Here is a 19,993-nt window from a genome sequence, read left to right on the forward strand (position 1 = left end):
TGTGAGAGACCTACCTTGCTTCATCATGATACATGTGAGAGACCTACCTTGCTTCATCATGATACATGTGAGAGACCTACCTTGCTTCATCATGATACATGTGAGAGACCTACCGTGCTTCATCATGATACATGTGAGAGACCTACTTTGCTTCATCATGATACATGTGAGAGATTTACCATGCTTCATCATGATACATGTGAGAGACCTACCTTGCTTCATCATGATACATGTGAGAGACCTACCTTGCTTCATCATGCAGACATAACCATAGAGGTCGGAGCAGGAGACATCATTCCAGCGGCCTGTTGCAGGGGAGACGTCCACACACAGGTTCTGCAACACAGGCAGGATCAGTGAAAGTCGCCTTCGTCTTCTGCTATATTACAGCCACAACAATAATGATGATGTGACTATAATCATAGATGTCCCAGAAGCCCAAGGAGAGTCTCCCAGGAGCTCAAGGAGAGCCTCTCAGGAGGTCAAGGAGAGTCTCTCAGGAGCTCAAGGAGAGTCTCTCAGGAGCTCAAGGAGAGTCTCCCAGGAGCTCAAGGAGAGTCTCTCAGGAGCTCAAGGAGAGTCTCTCAGGAGCTGAAGGAGAGTCTCTCAGGAGCTCAAGGAGAGTCTCTCAGGAGCTCAAGGAGAGTCTCTCAGGAGCTGAAGGAGAGTCTCCCAGGAGCTGAAGGAGAGCCTCCCAGGAGCTCAAGGAGAGTCTTCCTGGAGCTCAAGGAGAGTCTCTCAGGAGCTCAAGGAGAGCCTCCCAGAAGCCCAAGGAGAGTCTCCCAGGAGCTGAAGGAGAGTCTTCCAGGAGCTGAAGGAGCTTGAAACCCTAATTTGCATTTAAATGTAAATGACTTATAAATCACAAAACAAAGTACATTTGAAGCGACAGATGAAGGTGTGGTCAATAATGAAGACGTGTAATGTCCCTCTGAGTGGTCATTACACTCACTCTACGCATGTATTAACCCGTCATATTGTAGACACTAAACCCACAGTTCTGAAACTGCAAGAATAGTCGACGTCTCGGGTCGTCCCGGACCATTATCGAAGCAGGTAAGCTTTACTACCACCCAGATTACACCACTAATCGTGTAATCAAGTCGTGATTTAACTTTTGTTTAGGCGCCGGGCGACGTGATCAATCAGGTCGTTGTGGCAGAGCTGTTGCGTCTCCCGGGTTGGTGATCACCCGTCAAGCAAGGGGTGAATGGCATCTCCTCTCATCCCTTGATAATGATCCGGGACGGGCCAAGGGGCTGACAATTTTTACATATAAAAAAACAATATCTTTGTGGAACAATATTCTAAAGCGGACAGAAAGAGGGAATAATATATATATATATATATATATATATATATATATATATATATATATATATATATATATATATATATATATATATATATATATATATATATACATTTTTCGAAACAATATGATACGAAATGAGGATGGTGGTCGACTCACCCAGTCTGGTCCTCCGTTGGGTTCCCCCGAGGCCCAGTTGGTGTAGGAGACGGAGGTCTGGTCCACCCATATGAACTCTCCCATGTACTGCATCCCCAGCCACACCTCCTGCTGCTCGACCCCCACCAGCGCCGTCAGGTAGGCTGTCGAACCAGGCACACATTACTCTCTGTATGCTTTATGTTAAGGTGTGTGGTGTGTCAGTATGTGTTTGCTGTGTGTAAGTATGTGTGATGTGTGTCAGTATGTGTGTGGTGTGTCAGTATGTGTGTGGTGTGTCAGTATGTGTGTGGTGTGTGTCAGCATGTGTGGTGTGTCAATATGTGTGTGGTGTGTGTCAGTATGTGTGTGGTGTGTGTCAGCATGTGTGGTGTGTCAATATGTGTGTGGTGTGTCAGTATGTGCGGTGTGTGTCAGTGTGTGTGGTGTGTGTGTCAAAATGTGTGTGGTGTGTGTCAGTATGTGTGTGGTGTGTCAGTATGTGTGTGGTGTGTGTCAGTATGTGTGTGGTGTGTCAGTATGTGTGTGGTGTGTCAGTATGTGTGTGGTGTGTGTCAGTATGTGTATGGTGTGTGTCAGTATGTGTATGGTGTGTGTCAGTATGTGTGGTGTGTCAGTATGTGTGGTGTGTGTCAGTATGTGTGTGGCGTGTGTCAGTATGTGTGTGGTGTGTGTCAGTATGTGTGTGGCGTGTGTCAGTATGTGTGTGGTGTGTGTCAGTATGTGTGTGGTGTGTCAGTATGTGTGTGGTGTGTGTCAGTATGTGTGTGGCGTGTGTCAGTATGTGTGTGGTGTGTGTCAGTATGTGTGTGGCGTGTGTCAGTATGTGTGTGGTGTGTGTCAGTATGTGTGTGGTGTATCAGTATGTGTGTGGTGTGTGTCAGTATGTGTATGGTGTGTGTCAGTATGTGTGTGGTGTGTGTCAGTATGTGTATGGTGTGTGTCAGTATGTGTGTGGTGTGTCAGTATGTGTGTGGTGTGTGTCAGTATGTGTGGTGTGTGTCAGTATGTGTGTGGCGTGTGTCAATATGTGTGTGGCGTGTGTCAGTATGTGTGGAGTGTGTCAGTATGTGTGTGGTGTGTGTCAGTATGTGTGTGGTGTGCGTCAGTATGTGTGGCGTGTGTCAGTGTGTGTGTGGTGTGTCAGTATGTGTGTGGTGTGTGTCAGTATGTGTATGGTGTGTGTCAGTATGTGTGTGGTGTGTGTCAGTATGTGTATGGTGTGTGTCAGTATGTGTGTGGTGTGTGTCAGTATGTGTATGGTGTGTCAGTATGTGTGTGGTGTGTGTCAGTATGTGTGTGGCGTGTGTCAGTATGTGTGTGGTGTGTCAGTATGTGTGTGGTGTGTCAGTATGTGTGGTGTGCGTCAGTATGTGTGTGGCGTGTGTCAGTATGTGTGTGGCGTGTGTCAGTATGTGTGTGGTGTGTGTCAGTATGTGTGTGGTGTGTGTCAGTATGTGTGTGGTGTGTCAGTATGTGTGTGGTGTGTCAGTATGTGTGTGGCGTGTGTCAGTATGTGTGTGGTTTGTCAGTATGTGTGGTGTGTGTCAGTATGTGTGTGGTGTGTCAGTATATGTGTGTGGTGTGTCAGTATGTGTGGTGTGTGTCAGTATGTGTGTGGTGTGTCAGTATGTGCGGTGTGCGTCAGTGTGTGTGGTGTGTGTCAAAATGTGTGTGGTGTGTGTCAGTATGTGTGTGGTGTGTCAGTATGTGTGTGGTGTGTGTCAGTATGTGTGTGGTGTGTCAGTATGTGTGTGGTGTGTCAGTATGTGTGTGGTGTGTGTCAGTATGTGTATGGTGTGTGTCAGTATGTGTCTAGTGTGTCAGTATGTGTGTGGTGTGTCAGTATGTGTGGTGTGTGTCAGTATGTGTGTGGCGTGTGTCAGTATGTGTGTGGTGTGTGTCAGTATGTGTGTGGCGTGTGTCAGTATGTGTGTGGTGTGTGTCAGTATGTGTGTGGTGTGTCAGTATGTGTGTGGTGTGTGTCAGTATGTGTGTGGCGTGTGTCAGTATGTGTGTGGTGTGTGTCAGTATGTGTGTGGCGTGTGTCAGTATGTGTGTGGTGTGTGTCAGTATGTGTGTGGTGTATCAGTATGTGTGTGGTGTGTGTCAGTATGTGTAAGGTGTGTGTCAGTATGTGTGTGGTGTGTGTCAGTATGTGTATGGTGTGTGTCAGTATGTGTGTGGTGTGTCAGTATGTGTGTGGTGTGTGTCAGTATGTGTGGTGTGTGTCAGTATGTGTGTGGCGTGTATCAGTATGTGTGTGGCGTGTGTCAGTATGTGTGGAGTGTGTCAGTATGTGTGTGGTGTGTGTCAGTATGTGTGTGGTGTGTGTCAGTATGTGTGGTGTGTGTCAGTATGTGTGTGGTGTGTGTCAGTATGTGTGTGGTGTGTATCAGTATGTGTGGCGTGTGTCAGTGTGTGTGTGGTGTGTCAGTATGTATGTGGTGTGTGTCAGTATGTGTATGGTGTGTCAGTATGTGTGTGGTGTGTGTCAGTATGTGTATGGTGTGTGTCAGTATGTGTGTGGTGTGTGTCAGTATGTGAATGGTGTGTCAGTATGTGTGTGGTGTGTGTCAGTATGTGAATGGTGTGTCAGTATGTGTGTGGTGTGTGTCAGTATGTGTGTGGCGTGTGTCAGTATGTGTGTGGCGTGTGTCAGTATGTGTGTGGTGTGTCAGTATGTGTGGTGTGTGTCAGTATGTGTGTGGCGTGTGTCAGTATGTGTGTGGCGTGTGTCAGTATGTGTGTGATGTGTGTCAGTATGTGTGTGGTGTGTGTCAGTATGTGTGTGGTGTGTCAGTATGTGTGTGGTGTGTCAGTATGTGTGTGGCGTGTGTCAGTATGTGTGTGGTTTGTCAGTATGTGTGGTGTGTGTCAGTATGTGTGTGGTGTGTCAGTATGTGTGTGGTGTGTCAGTATGTGTGTGGCGTGTGTCAGTATGTGTGTGGTGTGTCTGTATGTGTGGTGTGTGTCAGTATGTGTGTGGTGTGTCAGTATGTGTGTGGCGTGTGTCAGTATGTGTGTGGCGTGTGTCAGTATGTGTGTGGTGTGTCTGTATGTGTGGTGTGTGTCAGTATGTGTGTGGTGTGTCAGTATGTGTGTGGCGTGTGTCAGTATGTGTGTGGCGTGTGTCAGTATGTGTGTGGTGTGTGTCAGTATGTGTGTGGTGTGTCAGTATGTGTGGTGTGTGTCAGTATGTGTGTGGTGTGTCAGTATGTGTGTGGCGTGTGTCAGTATGTGTGTGGTGTGTCAGTATGTGTGGTGTGTGTCAGTATGTGTGTGGTGTGTCAGTATGTGTGTGGTGTGTCAGTATGTGTGTGGTGTGTCAGTATGTGTGTGGTGTGTGTCAGTATGTGTATGGTGTGTGTCAGTATGTGTATGGTGTGTGTCAGTATGTGTGGTGTGTCAGTATGTGTGGTGTGTGTCAGTATGTGTGTGGCGTGTGTCAGTATGTGTGTGGTGTGTGTCAGTATGTGTGTGGCGTGTGTCAGTATGTGTGTGGTGTGTGTCAGTATGTGTGTGGTGTGTCAGTATGTGTGTGGTGTGTGTCAGTATGTGTGTGGCGTGTGTCAGTATGTGTGTGGTGTGTGTCAGTATGTGTGTGGCGTGTGTCAGTATGTGTGTGGTGTGTGTCAGTATGTGTGTGGTGTATCAGTATGTGTGTGGTGTGTGTCAGTATGTGTATGGTGTGTGTCAGTATGTGTGTGGTGTGTGTCAGTATGTGTATGGTGTGTGTCAGTATGTGTGTGGTGTGTCAGTATGTGTGTGGTGTGTGTCAGTATGTGTGGTGTGTGTCAGTATGTGTGTGGCGTGTGTCAATATGTGTGTGGCGTGTGTCAGTATGTGTGGAGTGTGTCAGTATGTGTGTGGTGTGTGTCAGTATGTGTGTGGTGTGCGTCAGTATGTGTGGCGTGTGTCAGTGTGTGTGTGGTGTGTCAGTATGTGTGTGGTGTGTGTCAGTATGTGTATGGTGTGTGTCAGTATGTGTGTGGTGTGTGTCAGTATGTGTATGGTGTGTGTCAGTATGTGTGTGGTGTGTGTCAGTATGTGTATGGTGTGTCAGTATGTGTGTGGTGTGTGTCAGTATGTGTGTGGCGTGTGTCAGTATGTGTGTGGTGTGTCAGTATGTGTGTGGTGTGTCAGTATGTGTGGTGTGCGTCAGTATGTGTGTGGCGTGTGTCAGTATGTGTGTGGCGTGTGTCAGTATGTGTGTGGTGTGTGTCAGTATGTGTGTGGTGTGTGTCAGTATGTGTGTGGTGTGTCAGTATGTGTGTGGTGTGTCAGTATGTGTGTGGCGTGTGTCAGTATGTGTGTGGTTTGTCAGTATGTGTGGTGTGTGTCAGTATGTGTGTGGTGTGTCAGTATATGTGTGTGGTGTTTCAGTATGTGTGGTGTGTGTCAGTATGTGTGTGGTGTGTCAGTATGTGCGGTGTGCGTCAGTGTGTGTGGTGTGTGTCAAAATGTGTGTGGTGTGTGTCAGTATGTGTGTGGTGTGTCAGTATGTGTGTGGTGTGTGTCAGTATGTGTGTGGTGTGTCAGTATGTGTGTGGTGTGTCAGTATGTGTGTGGTGTGTGTCAGTATGTGTATGGTGTGTGTCAGTATGTGTCTAGTGTGTCAGTATGTGTGTGGTGTGTCAGTATGTGTGGTGTGTGTCAGTATGTGTGTGGCGTGTGTCAGTATGTGTGTGGTGTGTGTCAGTATGTGTGTGGCGTGTGTCAGTATGTGTGTGGTGTGTGTCAGTATGTGTGTGGTGTGTCAGTATGTGTGTGGTGTGTGTCAGTATGTGTGTGGCGTGTGTCAGTATGTGTGTGGTGTGTGTCAGTATGTGTGTGGCGTGTGTCAGTATGTGTGTGGTGTGTGTCAGTATGTGTGTGGTGTATCAGTATGTGTGTGGTGTGTGTCAGTATGTGTAAGGTGTGTGTCAGTATGTGTGTGGTGTGTGTCAGTATGTGTATGGTGTGTGTCAGTATGTGTGTGGTGTGTCAGTATGTGTGTGGTGTGTGTCAGTATGTGTGGTGTGTGTCAGTATGTGTGTGGCGTGTATCAGTATGTGTGTGGCGTGTGTCAGTATGTGTGGAGTGTGTCAGTATGTGTGTGGTGTGTGTCAGTATGTGTGTGGTGTGTGTCAGTATGTGTGGTGTGTGTCAGTATGTGTGTGGTGTGTGTCAGTATGTGTGTGGTGTGTATCAGTATGTGTGGCGTGTGTCAGTGTGTGTGTGGTGTGTCAGTATGTATGTGGTGTGTGTCAGTATGTGTATGGTGTGTCAGTATGTGTGTGGTGTGTGTCAGTATGTGTATGGTGTGTGTCAGTATGTGTGTGGTGTGTGTCAGTATGTGAATGGTGTGTCAGTATGTGTGTGGTGTGTGTCAGTATGTGAATGGTGTGTCAGTATGTGTGTGGTGTGTGTCAGTATGTGTGTGGCGTGTGTCAGTATGTGTGTGGCGTGTGTCAGTATGTGTGTGGTGTGTCAGTATGTGTGGTGTGTGTCAGTATGTGTGTGGCGTGTGTCAGTATGTGTGTGGCGTGTGTCAGTATGTGTGTGGTGTGTGTCAGTATGTGTGTGGTGTGTGTCAGTATGTGTGTGGTGTGTCAGTATGTGTGTGGTGTGTCAGTATGTGTGTGGCGTGTGTCAGTATGTGTGTGGTTTGTCAGTATGTGTGGTGTGTGTCAGTATGTGTGTGGTGTGTCAGTATGTGTGTGGTGTGTCAGTATGTGTGTGGCGTGTGTCAGTATGTGTGTGGTGTGTCTGTATGTGTGGTGTGTGTCAGTATGTGTGTGGTGTGTCAGTATGTGTGTGGCGTGTGTCAGTATGTGTGTGGCGTGTGTCAGTATGTGTGTGGTGTGTCTGTATGTGTGGTGTGTGTCAGTATGTGTGTGGTGTGTCAGTATGTGTGTGGCGTGTGTCAGTATGTGTGTGGCGTGTGTCAGTATGTGTGTGGTGTGTGTCAGTATGTGTGTGGTGTGTCAGTATGTGTGGTGTGTGTCAGTATGTGTGTGGTGTGTCAGTATGTGTGTGGCGTGTGTCAGTATGTGTGTGGTGTGTCAGTATGTGTGGTGTGTGTCAGTATGTGTGTGGTGTGTCAGTATGTGTGTGGTGTGTGTCAGTATGTGTGTGGTGTGTGTCAGTATGTGTGTGGTGTGTGTCAGTATGTGTATGGTGTGTCAGTATGTGTGTGGTGTGTGTCAGTATGTGTGTGGCGTGTGTCAGTATGTGTGTGGTGTGTCAGTATGTGTGTGGTGTGTCAGTATGTGTGTGGTGTGTCAGTATGTGTGGTGTGTGTCAGTATGTGTGTGGCGTGTGTCAGTATGTGTGTGGCGTGTGTCAGTATGTGTGTGGTGTGTGTCAGTATGTGTGTGGCGTGTGTCAGTATGTGTGTGGTGTGTCTGTATGTGTGGTGTGTGTCAGTATGTGTGTGGTGTGTCAGTATGTGTGTGGCGTGTGTCAGTATGTGTGTGGCGTGTGTCAGTATGTGTGTGGTGTGTGTCAGTATGTGTGTGGTGTGTCAGTATGTGTGGTGTGTGTCAGTATGTGTGTGGTGTGTCAGTATGTGTGTGGCGTGTGTCAGTATGTGTGTGGTGTGTCAGTATGTGTGGTGTGTGTCAGTATGTGTGTGGTGTGTCAGTATGTGTGTGGTGTGTGTAAGTATGTGTGTGGTGTGTCAGTATGTGTGGCGTGTGTCAGTATGTGTGTGGTGTGTCAGTATGTGTGGTGTGTGTCAGTATGTGTGTGGTGTGTCAGTATGTGTGGTGTGTGTCAGTATGTGTGTGGTGTGTCAGTATGTGTGTGGTGTGTGTCAGTATGTGTGTGGTGTGTGTCAGTATGTGTGTGGTGTGTCAGTATGTGTGGTGTGTGTCAGTATGTGTGTGGCGTGTGTCAGTATGTGTGTGGCGTGTGTCAGTATGTGTGTGGTGTGTCAGTATGTGTGTGGTGTGTCAGAATGTGTGGTGTGTGTCAGTATGTGTGTGGTGTGTCAGTATGTGTGGTGTGTGTCAGTATGTGTGTGGCGTGTGTCAGTATGTGTGTGGCGTGTGTCAGTATGTGTGTGGTGTGTGTCTGTATGTGTATGGTGTGTGTCAGTATGTGTGTGGTGTGTCAGTATGTGTGTGGTGTGTGTCAGTATGTGTGTGGTGTGTGTCAGTATGTGTGGTGTGTGTCAGTATGTGTGTGGTGTGTCAGTATGTGTGTGGCGTGTGTCAGTATGTGTGTGGCGTGTGTCAGTATGTGTGTGGTGTGTGTCAGTATGTGTGTGGTGTGTCAGTATGTGTGGTGTGTGTCAGTATGTGTGTGGTGTGTCAGTATGTGTGTGGCGTGTGTCAGTATGTGTGTGGTGTGTCAGTATGTGTGGTGTGTGTCAGTATGTGTGTGGTGTGTCAGTATGTGTGTGGTGTGTGTCAGTATGTGTGTGGTGTGTGTCAGTATGTGTGTGGTGTGTGTCAGTATGTGTATGGTGTGTCAGTATGTGTGTGGTGTGTGTCAGTATGTGTGTGGCGTGTGTCAGTATGTGTGTGGTGTGTCAGTATGTGTGTGGTGTGTCAGTATGTGTGGTGTGTGTCAGTATGTGTGTGGCGTGTGTCAGTATGTGTGTGGCGTGTGTCAGTATGTGTGTGGCGTGTGTCAGTATGTGTGTGGTGTGTCTGTATGTGTGGTGTGTGTCAGTATGTGTGTGGTGTGTCAGTATGTGTGTGGCGTGTGTCAGTATGTGTGTGGCGTGTGTCAGTATGTGTGTGGTGTGTGTCAGTATGTGTGTGGTGTGTCAGTATGTGTGGTGTGTGTCAGTATGTGTGTGGTGTGTCAGTATGTGTGTGGCGTGTGTCAGTATGTGTGTGGTGTGTCAGTATGTGTGGTGTGTGTCAGTATGTGTGTGGTGTGTCAGTATGTGTGTGGTGTGTGTCAGTATGTGTGTGGTGTGTCAGTATGTGTGGCGTGTGTCAGTATGTGTGTGGTGTGTCAGTATGTGTGGTGTGTGTCAGTATGTGTGTGGTGTGTCAGTATGTGTGGTGTGTGTCAGTATGTGTGTGGTGTGTCAGTATGTGTGTGGTGTGTGTCAGTATGTGTGTGGTGTGTGTCAGTATGTGTGTGGTGTGTCAGTATGTGTGGTGTGTGTCAGTATGTGTGTGGCGTGTGTCAGTATGTGTGTGGCGTGTGTCAGTATGTGTGTGGTGTGTCAGTATGTGTGTGGTGTGTCAGCATGTGTGGTGTGTGTCAGTATGTGTGTGGTGTGTCAGTATGTGTGGTGTGTGTCAGTATGTGTGTGGCGTGTGTCAGTATGTGTGTGGCGTGTGTCAGTATGTGTGTGGTGTGTGTCTGTATGTGTATGGTGTGTGTCAGTATGTGTGTGGTGTGTCAGTATGTGTGTGGTGTGTGTCAGTATGTGTGTGGTGTGTGCCAGTATGTGTGTGGTGTGTCAGTATGTGTGGTGTGTGTCAGTATGTGTGTGGCGTGTGTCAGTATGTGTGTGGCGTGTGTCAGTATGTGTGGTGTGTGTCAGTATGTGTGTGGTGTGTGTCAGTATGTGTGTGGTGTGTCAGAATGTGTGGTGTGTGCCAGTATGTGTATGGTGTGTGTCAGTATGTGTGTGGTGTGTGTCTGTATGTGTATGGTGTGTGTCAGTTTGTGTGTGGTGTGTCACTATGTGTGTGGTGTGTGTCAGTATGTGTGTGGTGTGTCAGTATGTGTGTGGTGTGTGTCAGTATGTGTGTGGTGTGTGTCAGTATGTGTGTGGTGTGCCAGTATGTGTGGTGTGTGTCAGTATGTGTGTGGCGTGTGTCAGTATGTGTGTGGCGTGTGTCAGTATGTGTGTGGTGTGTGTCAGTATGTGTGTGGTGTGTCAGTATGTGTGCTGTGTGTCAGTATGTGTGTGGTGTGTCAGTATGTGTGTGGCGTGTGTCAGTATGTGTGTGGTGTGTCAGTATGTGTGGTGTGTGTCAGTATGTGTGTGGTGTGTCAGTATGTGTGTGGTGTGTGTCAGTATGTGTGTGGTGTGTGTCAGTATGTGTGTGGTGTGTGTCAGTATGTGTATGGTGTGTCAGTATGTGTGTGGTGTGTGTCAGTATGTGTGTGGCGTGTGTCAGTATGTGTGTGGTGTGTCAGTATGTGTGTGGTGTGTCAGTATGTGTGGTGTGTGTCGGTATGTGTGTGGCGTGTGTCAGTATGTGTGTGGCGTGTGTCAGTATGTGTGTGGTGTGTGTCAGTATGTGTGTGGCGTGTGTCAGTATGTGTGTGGTGTGTCTGTATGTGTGGTGTGTGTCAGTATGTGTGTGGTGTGTCAGTATGTGTGTGCCGTGTGTCAGTATGTGTGTGGCGTGTGTCAGTATGTGTGTGGTGTGTGTCAGTATGTGTGTGGTGTGTCAGTATGTGTGGTGTGTGTCAGTATGTGTGTGGTGTGTCAGTATGTGTGTGGCGTGTGTCAGTATGTGTGTGGTGTGTCAGTATGTGTGGTGTGTGTCAGTATGTGTGTTGTGTGTCAGTATGTGTGTGGTGTGTGTCAGTATGTGTGTGGTGTGTCAGTATGTGTGGCGTGTGTCAGTATGTGTGTGGTGTGTCAGTATGTGTGGTGTGTGTCAGTATGTGTGTGGTGTGTCAGTATGTGTGGTGTGTGTCAGTATGTGTGTGGTGTGTCAGTATGTGTGTGGTGTGTGTCAGTATGTGTGTGGTGTGTCAGTATGTGTGGTGTGTGTCAGTATGTGTGTGGCGTGTGTCAGTATGTGTGTGGCGTGTGTCAGTATGTGTGTGGTGTGTCAGTATGTGTGTGGTGTGTCAGCATGTGTGGTGTGTGTCAGTATGTGTGTGGTGTGTCAGTATGTGTGGTGTGTGTCAGTATGTGTGTGGCGTGTGTCAGTATGTGTGTGGCGTGTGTCAGTATGTGTGTGGTGTGTGTCTGTATGTGTATGGTGTGTGTCAGTATGTGTGTGGTGTGTCAGTATGTGTGTGGTGTGTGTCAGTATGTGTGTGGCGTGTGTCAGTATGTGTGTGGCGTGTGTCAGTATGTGTGGTGTGTGTCAGTATGTGTGTGGTGTGTGTCAGTATGTGTGTGGTGTGTCAGTATGTGTGGTGTGTGTCAGTATGTGTGTGGCGTGTGTCAGTATGTGTGTGGCGTGTGTCAGTATGTGTGGTGTGTGTCAGTATGTGTGTGGTGTGTGTCAGTATGTGTGTGGTGTGTCAGCATGTGTGGTGTGTGTCAGTATGTGTATGGTGTGTGTCAGTATGTGTGTGGTGTGTGTCTGTATGTGTATGGTGTGTGTCAGTATGTGTGTGGTGTGTCACTATGTGTGTGGTGTGTGTCAGTATGTGTGTGGTGTGTCAGTATGTGTGTGGTGTGTGTCAGTATGTGTGTGGTGTGTGTCAGTATGTGTGTGGTGTGCCAGTATGTGTGGTGTGTGTCAGTATGTGTGTGGCGTGTGTCAGTATGTGTGTGGCGTGTGTCAGTATGTGTGGTGTGTGTCAGTATGTGTGTGGTGTGTGTCAGTATGTGTGTGGTGTGTGTCAGTATGTGTGGTGTGTGTCAGTATGAGTGTGGTGTGTGTCAGTATGTGTGTGGTGTGTGTCAGTATGTGTGGCGTGTGTCAGTGTGTGTGTGGTGTGTCAGTATGTGTGTGGTGTGTGTCATTATGTGTGTGGTGTGTGTCAGTATGTGTGTGGTGTGTCAGTATGTGTGGTGTATGTCAGTATGTGTGTGGCGTGTGTCAGTATGTGTGTGGCGTATGTCAGTATGTGTGGTGTGTGTCAGTATGTGTGTGGTGTGTGTCAGTATGTGTGTGGTGTGTGTCAGTATGTGTGGTGTGTGTCAGTATGTGTGTGGTGTGTGTCAGTATGTGTGTGTTGTGTGTCAGTATGTGTGGCGTGTGTCAGTGTGTGTGTGGTGGTGTCAGTATGTGTGTGGTGTGTGTCAGTATGTGTGTGGTGTGTGTCAGTATGTGTGTGGTGTGTCAGTATGTGTGGTGTGTGTCAGTATGTGTGTGGCGTGTGTCAGTATGTGTGTGGCGTGTGTCAGTATGTGTGTGGTGTGTCAGTATGTGTGGTGTGTGTCAGTATGTGTGTGGCGTGTGTCAGTATGTGTGTGGCGTGTGTCAGTATGTGTGTGGTGTGTGTCAGTATGTGTGTGGCGTGTGTCAGTATGTGTGTGGTGTGTCTGTATGTGTGGTGTGTGTCAGTATGTGTGTGGTGTGTCAGTATGTGTGTGGCGTGTGTCAGTATGTGTGTGGCGTGTGTCAGTATGTGTGTGGTGTGTGTCAGTATGTGTGTGGTGTGTCAGTATGTGTGGTGTGTGTCAGTATGTGTGTGGTGTGTCAGTATGTGTGTGGCGTGTGTCAGTATGTGTGTGGTGTGTCAGTATGTGTGGTGTGTGTCAGTATGTGTGTGGTGTGTCAGTATGTGTGTGGTGTGTGTCAGTATGTGTGTGGTGTGTCAGTATGTGTGGCGTGTGTCAGTATGTGTGTGGTGTGTCAGTATGTGTGGTGTGTGTCAGTATGTGTGTGGTGTGTCAGTATGTGTGGTGTGTGTCAGTATGTGTGGTGTGTGTCAGTATGTGTGTGGTGTGTCAGTATGAGTGGTGTGTGTCAGTATGTGTGTGGTGTGTCAGTATGTGTGTGGTGTGTGTCAGTATGTGTGTGGTGTGTGTCAGTATGTGTGTGGCGTGTGTCAGTATGTGTGTGGTGTGTGTCAGTATGTGTGTGGTGTGTCAGTATGTGTGGTGTGTGTCAGTATGTGTGTGGTGTGTCAGTATGTGTGTGGCGTGTGTCAGTATGTGTGTGGTGTGTCAGTATGTGTGGTGTGTGTCAGTATGTGTGTGGTGTGTCAGTATGTGTGTGGTGTGTGTCAGTATGTGTGTGGTGTGTGTCAGTATGTGTGTGGTGTGTGTCAGTATGTGTATGGTGTGTCAGTATGTGTGTGGTGTGTGTCAGTATGTGTGTGGCGTGTGTCAGTATGTGTGTGGTGTGTCAGTATGTGTGTGGTGTGTCAGTATGTGTGGTGTGTGTCAGTATGTGTGTGGCGTGTGTCAGTATGTGTGTGGCGTGTGTCAGTATGTGTGTGGTGTGTGTCAGTATGTGTGTGGCGTGTGTCAGTATGTGTGTGGTGTGTCTGTATGTGTGGTGTGTGTCAGTATGTGTGTGGTGTGTCAGTATGTGTGTGGCGTGTGTCAGTATGTGTGTGGCGTGTGTCAGTATGTGTGTGGTGTGTGTCAGTATGTGTGTGGTGTGTCAGTATGTGTGGTGTGTGTCAGTATGTGTGTGGTGTGTCAGTATGTGTGTGGCGTGTGTCAGTATGTGTGTGGTGTGTCAGTATGTGTGGTGTGTGTCAGTATGTGTGTGGTGTGTCAGTATGTGTGTGGTGTGTGTCAGTATGTGTGTGGTGTGTCAGTATGTGTGGCGTGTGTCAGTATGTGTGTGGTGTGTCAGTATGTGTGGTGTGTGTCAGTATGTGTGTGGTGTGTCAGTATGTGTGGTGTGTGTCTGTATGTGTGTGGTGTGTCAGTATGTGTGTGGTGTGTGTCAGTATGTGTGTGGTGTGTGTCAGTATGTGTGTGGTGTGTCAGTATGTGTGGTGTGTGTCAGTATGTGTGTGGCGTGTGTCAGTATGTGTGTGGCGTGTGTCAGTATGTGTGTGGTGTGTCAGTATGTGTGTGGTGTGTCAGCATGTGTGGTGTGTGTCAGTATGTGTGTGGTGTGTCAGTATGTGTGGTGTGTGTCAGTATGTGTGTGGCGTGTGTCAGTATGTGTGTGGCGTGTGTCAGTATGTGTGTGGTGTGTGTCTGTATGTGTATGGTGTGTGTCAGTATGTGTGTGGTGTGTCAGTATGTGTGTGGTGTGTGTCAGTATGTGTGTGGTGTGTGCCAGTATGTGTGTGGTGTGTCAGTATGTGTGGTGTGTGTCAGTATGTGTGTGGCGTGTGTCAGTATGTGTGTGGCGTGTGTCAGTATGTGTGGTGTGTGTCAGTATGTGTGTGGTGTGTGTCAGTATGTGTGTGGTGTGTCAGAATGTGTGGTGTGTGTCAGTATGTGTATGGTGTGTGTCAGTATGTGTGTGGTGTGTGTCTGTATGTGTATGGTGTGTGTCAGTATGTGTGTGGTGTGTCACTATGTGTGTGGTGTGTGTCAGTATGTGTGTGGTGTGTCAGTATGTGTGTGGTGTGTGTCAGTATGTGTGTGGTGTGTGTCAGTATGTGTGTGGTGTGCCAGTATGTGTGGTGTGTGTCAGTATGTGTGTGGCGTGTGTCAGTATGTGTGTGGCGTGTGTCAGTATGTGTGTGGTGTGTGTCAGTATGTGTGTGGTGTGTCAGTATGTGTGCTGTGTGTCAGTATGTGTGTGGTGTGTCAGTATGTGTGTGGCGTGTGTCAGTATGTGTGTGGTGTGTCAGTATGTGTGGTGTGTGTCAGTATGTGTGTGGTGTGTCAGTATGTGTGTGGTGTGTGTCAGTATGTGTGTGGTGTGTGTCAGTATGTGTGTGTGGTGTGTCAGTATGTGTATGGTGTGTCAGTATGTGTGTGGTGTGTGTCAGTATGTGTGTGGCGTGTGTCAGTATGTGTGTGATGTGTCAGTATGTGTGTGGTGTGTCAGTATGTGTTGTGTGTGTCGGTATGTGTGTGGCGTGTGTCAGTATGTGTGTGGCGTGTGTCAGTATGTGTGTGGTGTGTGTCAGTATGTGTGTGGCGTGTGTCAGTATGTGTGTGGTGTGTCTGTATGTGTGGTGTGTGTCAGTATGTGTGTGGTGTGTCAGTATGTGTGTGGCGTGTGTCAGTATGTGTGTGGCGTGTGTCAGTATGTGTGTGGTGTGTGTCAGTATGTGTGTGGTGTGTCAGTATGTGTGGTGTGTGTCAGTATGTGTGTGGTGTGTCAGTATGTGTGTGGCGTGTGTCAGTATGTGTGTGGTTAGTCAGTATGTGTGGTGTGTGTCAGTATGTGTGTTGTGTGTCAGTATGTGTGTGGTGTGTGTCAGTATGTGTGTGGTGTGTCAGTATGTGTGGCGTGTGTCAGTATGTGTGTGGTGTGTCAGTATGTGTGGTGTGTGTCAGTATGTGTGTGGTGTGTCAGTATGTGTGGTGTGTGTCAGTATGTGTGTGGTGTGTCAGTATGTGTGTGGTGTGTGTCAGTATGTGTGTGGTGTGTCAGTATGTGTGGTGTGTGTCAGTATGTGTGTGGCGTGTGTCAGTATGTGTGTGGCGTGTGTCAGTATGTGTGTGGTGTGTCAGTATGTGTGTGGTGTGTCAGCATGTGTGGTGTGTGTCAGTATGTGTGTGGTGTGTCAGTATGTGTGGTGTGTGTCAGTATGTGTGTGGCGTGTGTCAGTATGTGTGTGGCGTGTGTCAGTATGTGTGTGGTGTGTGTCTGTATGTGTATGGTGTGTGTCAGTATGTGTGTGGTGTGTCAGTATGTGTGTGGTGTGTGTCAGTATGTGTGTGGCGTGTGTCAGTATGTGTGTGGCGTGTGTCAGTATGTGTGGTGTGTGTCAGTATGTGTGTGGTGTGTGTCAGTATGTGTGTGGTGTGTCAGTATGTGTGGTGTGTGTCAGTATGTGTGTGGCGTGTGTCAGTATGTGTGTGGCGTGTGTCAGTATGTGTGGTGTGTGTCAGTATGTGTGTGGTGTGTGTCAGTATGTGTGTGGTGTGTCAGCATGTGTGGTGTGTGTCAGTATGTGTATGGTGTGTGTCAGTATGTGTGTGGTGTGTGTCTGTATGTGTATGGTGTGTGTCAGTATGTGTGTGGTGTGTCACTATGTGTGTGGTGTGTGTCAGTATGTGTGTGGTGTGTCAGTATGTGTGTGGTGTGTGTCAGTATGTGTGTGGTGTGTGTCAGTATGTGTGTGGTGTGCCAGTATGTGTGGTGTGTGTCAGTATGTGTGTGGCGTGTGTCAGTATGTGTGTGGCGTGTGTCAGTATGTGTGGTGTGTGTCAGTATGTGTGTGGTGTGTGTCAGTATGTGTGTGGTGTGTGTCAGTATGTGTGGTGTGTGTCAGTATGTGTGTGGTGTGTGTCAGTATGTGTGTGGTGTGTGTCAGTATGTGTGGCGTGTGTCAGTGTGTGTGTGGTGTGTCAGTATGTGTGTGGTGTGTGTCATTATGTGTGTGGTGTGTGTCAGTATGTGTGTGGTGTGTCAGTATGTGTGGTGTATGTCAGTATGTGTGTGGCGTGTGTCAGTATGTGTGTGGCGTATGTCAGTATGTGTGGTGTGTGTCAGTATGTGTGTGGTGTGTGTCAGTATGTGTGTGGCGTGTGTCAGTATGTGTGTGGTGTGTGTCAGTATGTGTGTGGTGTGTGTCAGTATGTGTGTGGTGTGTGTCAGTATGTGTGTGGTGTGTGTCAGTATGTGTGGTGTGTGTCAGTATGTGTGTGGTGTGTGTCAGTATGTGTGTGTTGTGTGTCAGTATGTGTGGCGTGTGTCAGTGTGTGTGTGGTGGTGTCAGTATGTGTGTGGTGTGTGTCAGTATGTGTGTGGTGTGTGTCAGTATGTGTGTGGTGTGTCAGTATGTGTGGTGTGTGTCAGTATGTGTGTGGCGTGTGTCAGTATGTGTGTGGCGTGTGTCAGTATGTGTGTGGTGTGTCAGTATGTGTGGTGTGTGTCAGTATGTGTGTGGCGTGTGTCAGTATGTGTGTGGCGTGTGTCAGTATGTGTGTGGTGTGTGTCAGTATGTGTGTGGCGTGTGTCAGTATGTGTGTGGTGTGTCTGTATGTGTGGTGTGTGTCAGTATGTGTGTGGTGTGTCAGTATGTGTGTGGCGTGTGTCAGTATGTGTGTGGCGTGTGTCAGTATGTGTGTGGTGTGTGTCAGTATGTGTGTGGTGTGTCAGTATGTGTGGTGTGTGTCAGTATGTGTGTGGTGTGTCAGTATGTGTGTGGCGTGTGTCAGTATGTGTGTGGTGTGTCAGTATGTGTGGTGTGTGTCAGTATGTGTGTGGTGTGTCAGTATGTGTGTGGTGTGTGTCAGTATGTGTGTGGTGTGTCAGTATGTGTGGCGTGTGTCAGTATGTGTGTGGTGTGTCAGTATGTGTGGTGTGTGTCAGTATGTGTGTGGTGTGTCAGTATGTGTGGTGTGTGTCAGTATGTGTGGTGTGTGTCAGTATGTGTGTGGTGTGTCAGTATGTGTGGTGTGTGTCAGTATGTGTGTGGTGTGTCAGTATGTGTGTGGTGTGTGTCAGTATGTGTGGCGTGTGTCAGTATGTGTGTGGTGTGTCAGTATGTGTGGTGTGTGTCAGTATGTGTGTGGTGTGTCAGTATGTGTGGTGTGTGTCAGTATGTGTGGTGTGTGTCAGTATGTGTGTGGTGTGTCAGTATGTGTGGTGTGTGTCAGTATGTGTGTGGTGTGTCAGTATGTGTGTGGTGTGTGTCAGTATGTGTGTGGTGTGTGTCAGTATGTGTGTGGAGTGTCAGTATGTGTGGTGTGTGTCAGTATGTGTGTGGCGTGTGTCAGTATGTGTGTGGCGTGTGTCAGTATGTGTGTGGTGTGTCAGTATGTGTGTGGTGTGTCAGCATGTGTGGTGTGTGTCAGTATGTGTGTGGTGTGTCAGTATGTGTGGTGTGTGTCAGTATGTGTGTGGTGTGTGTCAGTATGTGTGTGGCGTGTGTCAGTATGTGTGTGGTGTGTGTCTGTATGTGTATGGTGTGTGTCAGTATGTGTGTGGTGTGTCAGTATGTGTGTGCTGTGTGTCAGTATGTGTGTGGCGTGTGTCAGTATGTGTGTGGCGTGTGTCAGTATGTGTGGTGTGTGTCAGTATGTGTGTGGTGTGTGTCAGTATGTGTGTGGTGTGTCAGTATGTGTGGTGTGTGTCAGTATGTGTGTGGCGTGTGTCAGTATGTGTGTGGCGTGTGTCAGTATGTGTGGTGTGTGTCAGTATGTGTGTGCTGTGTGTCAGTATGTGTGTGGTGTGTCAGAATGTGTGGTGTGTGTCAGTATGTGTATGGTGTGTGTCAGTATGTGTGTGGTGTGTGTCTGTATGTGTATGGTGTGTGTCAGTATGTGTGTGGTGTGTCACTATGTGTGTGGTGTGTGTCAGTATGTGTGTGGTGTGTCAGTATGTGTGTGGTGTGTGTCAGTATGTGTGTGGTGTGTGTCAGTATGTGTGTGGTGTGCCAGTATGTGTGGTGTGTGTCAGTATGTGTGTGGCGTGTGTCAGTATGTGTGTGCTGTGTGTCAGTATGTGTGTGGTGTGTCAGTATGTGTGTGGCGTGTGTCAGTATGTGTGTGGTGTGTCAGTATGTGTGGTGTGTGTCAGTATGTGTGTGGTGTGTCAGTATGTGTGTGGTGTGTGTCAGTATGTGTGTGGTGTGTGTCAGTATGTGTGTGGTGTGTGTCAGTATGTGTATGGTGTGTCAGTATGTGTGTGGTGTGTGTCAGTATGTGTGTGGTGTGTGTCAGTATGTGTGTGGCGTGTGTCAGTATGTGTGTGGTGTGTCAGTATGTGTGGTGTGTGTCAGTATGTGTGTGGCGTGTGTCAGTATGTGTGTGGCGTGTGTCAGTATGTGTGTGGTGTGTCTGTATGTGTGGTGTGTGTCAGTATGTGTGTGGTGTGTCAGTATGTGTGTGGCGTGTGTCAGTATGTGTGTAGCGTGTGTCAGTATGTGTGTGGTGTGTGTCAGTATGTGTGTGGTGTGTCAGTATGTGTGGTGTGTGTCAGTATGTGTGTGGTGTGTCAGTATGTGTGTGGCGTGTGTCAGTATGTGTGTGGTGTGTCAGTATGTGTGGTGTGTGTCAGTATGTGTGTTGTGTGTCAGTATGTGTGTGGTGTGTGTCAGTATGTGTGTGGTGTGTCAGTATGTGTGGCGTGTGTCAGTATGTGTGTGGTGTGTCAGTATGTGTGGTGTGTGTCAGTATGTGTGTGGTGTGTCAGTATGTGTGGTGTGTGTCAGTATGTGTGTGGTGTGTCAGTATGTGTGTGGTGTGTGTCAGTATGTGTGTGGTGTGTCAGTATGTGTGGTGTGTGTCAGTATGTGTGTGGCGTGTGTCAGTATGTGTGTGGCGTGTGTCAGTATGTGTGTGGTGTGTCAGTATGTGTGTGGTGTGTCAGCATGTGTGGTGTGTGTCAGTATGTGTGTGGTGTGTCAGTATGTGTGGTGTGTGTCAGTATGTGTGTGGCGTGTGTCAGTATGTGTGTGGCGTGTGTCAGTATGTGTGTGGTGTGTGTCTGTATGTGTATGGTGTGTGTCAGTATGTGTGTGGTGTGTCAGTATGTGTGTGGCGTGTGTCAGTATGTGTGTGGTGTGTGTCTGTATGTGTATGGTGTGTGTCAGTATGTGTGTGGTGTGTCAGTATGTGTGTGGTGTGTGTCAGTATGTGTGTGGCGTGTGTCAGTATGTGTGTGGCGTGTGTCAGTATGTGTGGTGTGTGTCAGTATGTGTGTGGCGTGTGTCAGTATGTGTGTGGCGTGTGTCAGTATGTGTGGTGTGTGTCAGTATGTGTGTGGCGTGTGTCAGTATGTGTGTGGCGTGTGTCAGTATGTGTGGTGTGTGTCAGTATGTGTGTGGTGTGTGTCAGTATGTGTGTGGTGTGTGTCAGTATGTGTGGTGTGTGTCAGTATGTGTGTGGTGTGT

The 19,993-nt window shown here is 48.1% G+C and overlaps 1 protein-coding gene across 1 annotated transcript in view; it reads right to left on the minus strand.

Moving 5' to 3' along the window:
- LOC138356144 (macrophage mannose receptor 1-like) overlaps positions 1–19,993 on the minus strand; it is a 73,327-nt gene that overhangs the window by 25,566 nt on the left and 27,768 nt on the right. Inside the window, exons 2-3 of the mRNA XM_069311891.1 lie at positions 1,472–1,614; positions 246–336 (exon numbers count right to left, since the gene is read on the minus strand). Coding sequence (XP_069167992.1) covers positions 246–336; positions 1,472–1,614 — 234 coding nt within the window. The remainder of the gene's footprint in view (positions 1–245; positions 337–1,471; positions 1,615–19,993) is intronic.

The sequence above is a fragment of the Procambarus clarkii genome, chromosome 70, assembly GCF_040958095.1.
Source record: "Procambarus clarkii isolate CNS0578487 chromosome 70, FALCON_Pclarkii_2.0, whole genome shotgun sequence".
Classification (NCBI taxonomy): Eukaryota; Metazoa; Arthropoda; class Malacostraca; order Decapoda; family Cambaridae; genus Procambarus; species Procambarus clarkii.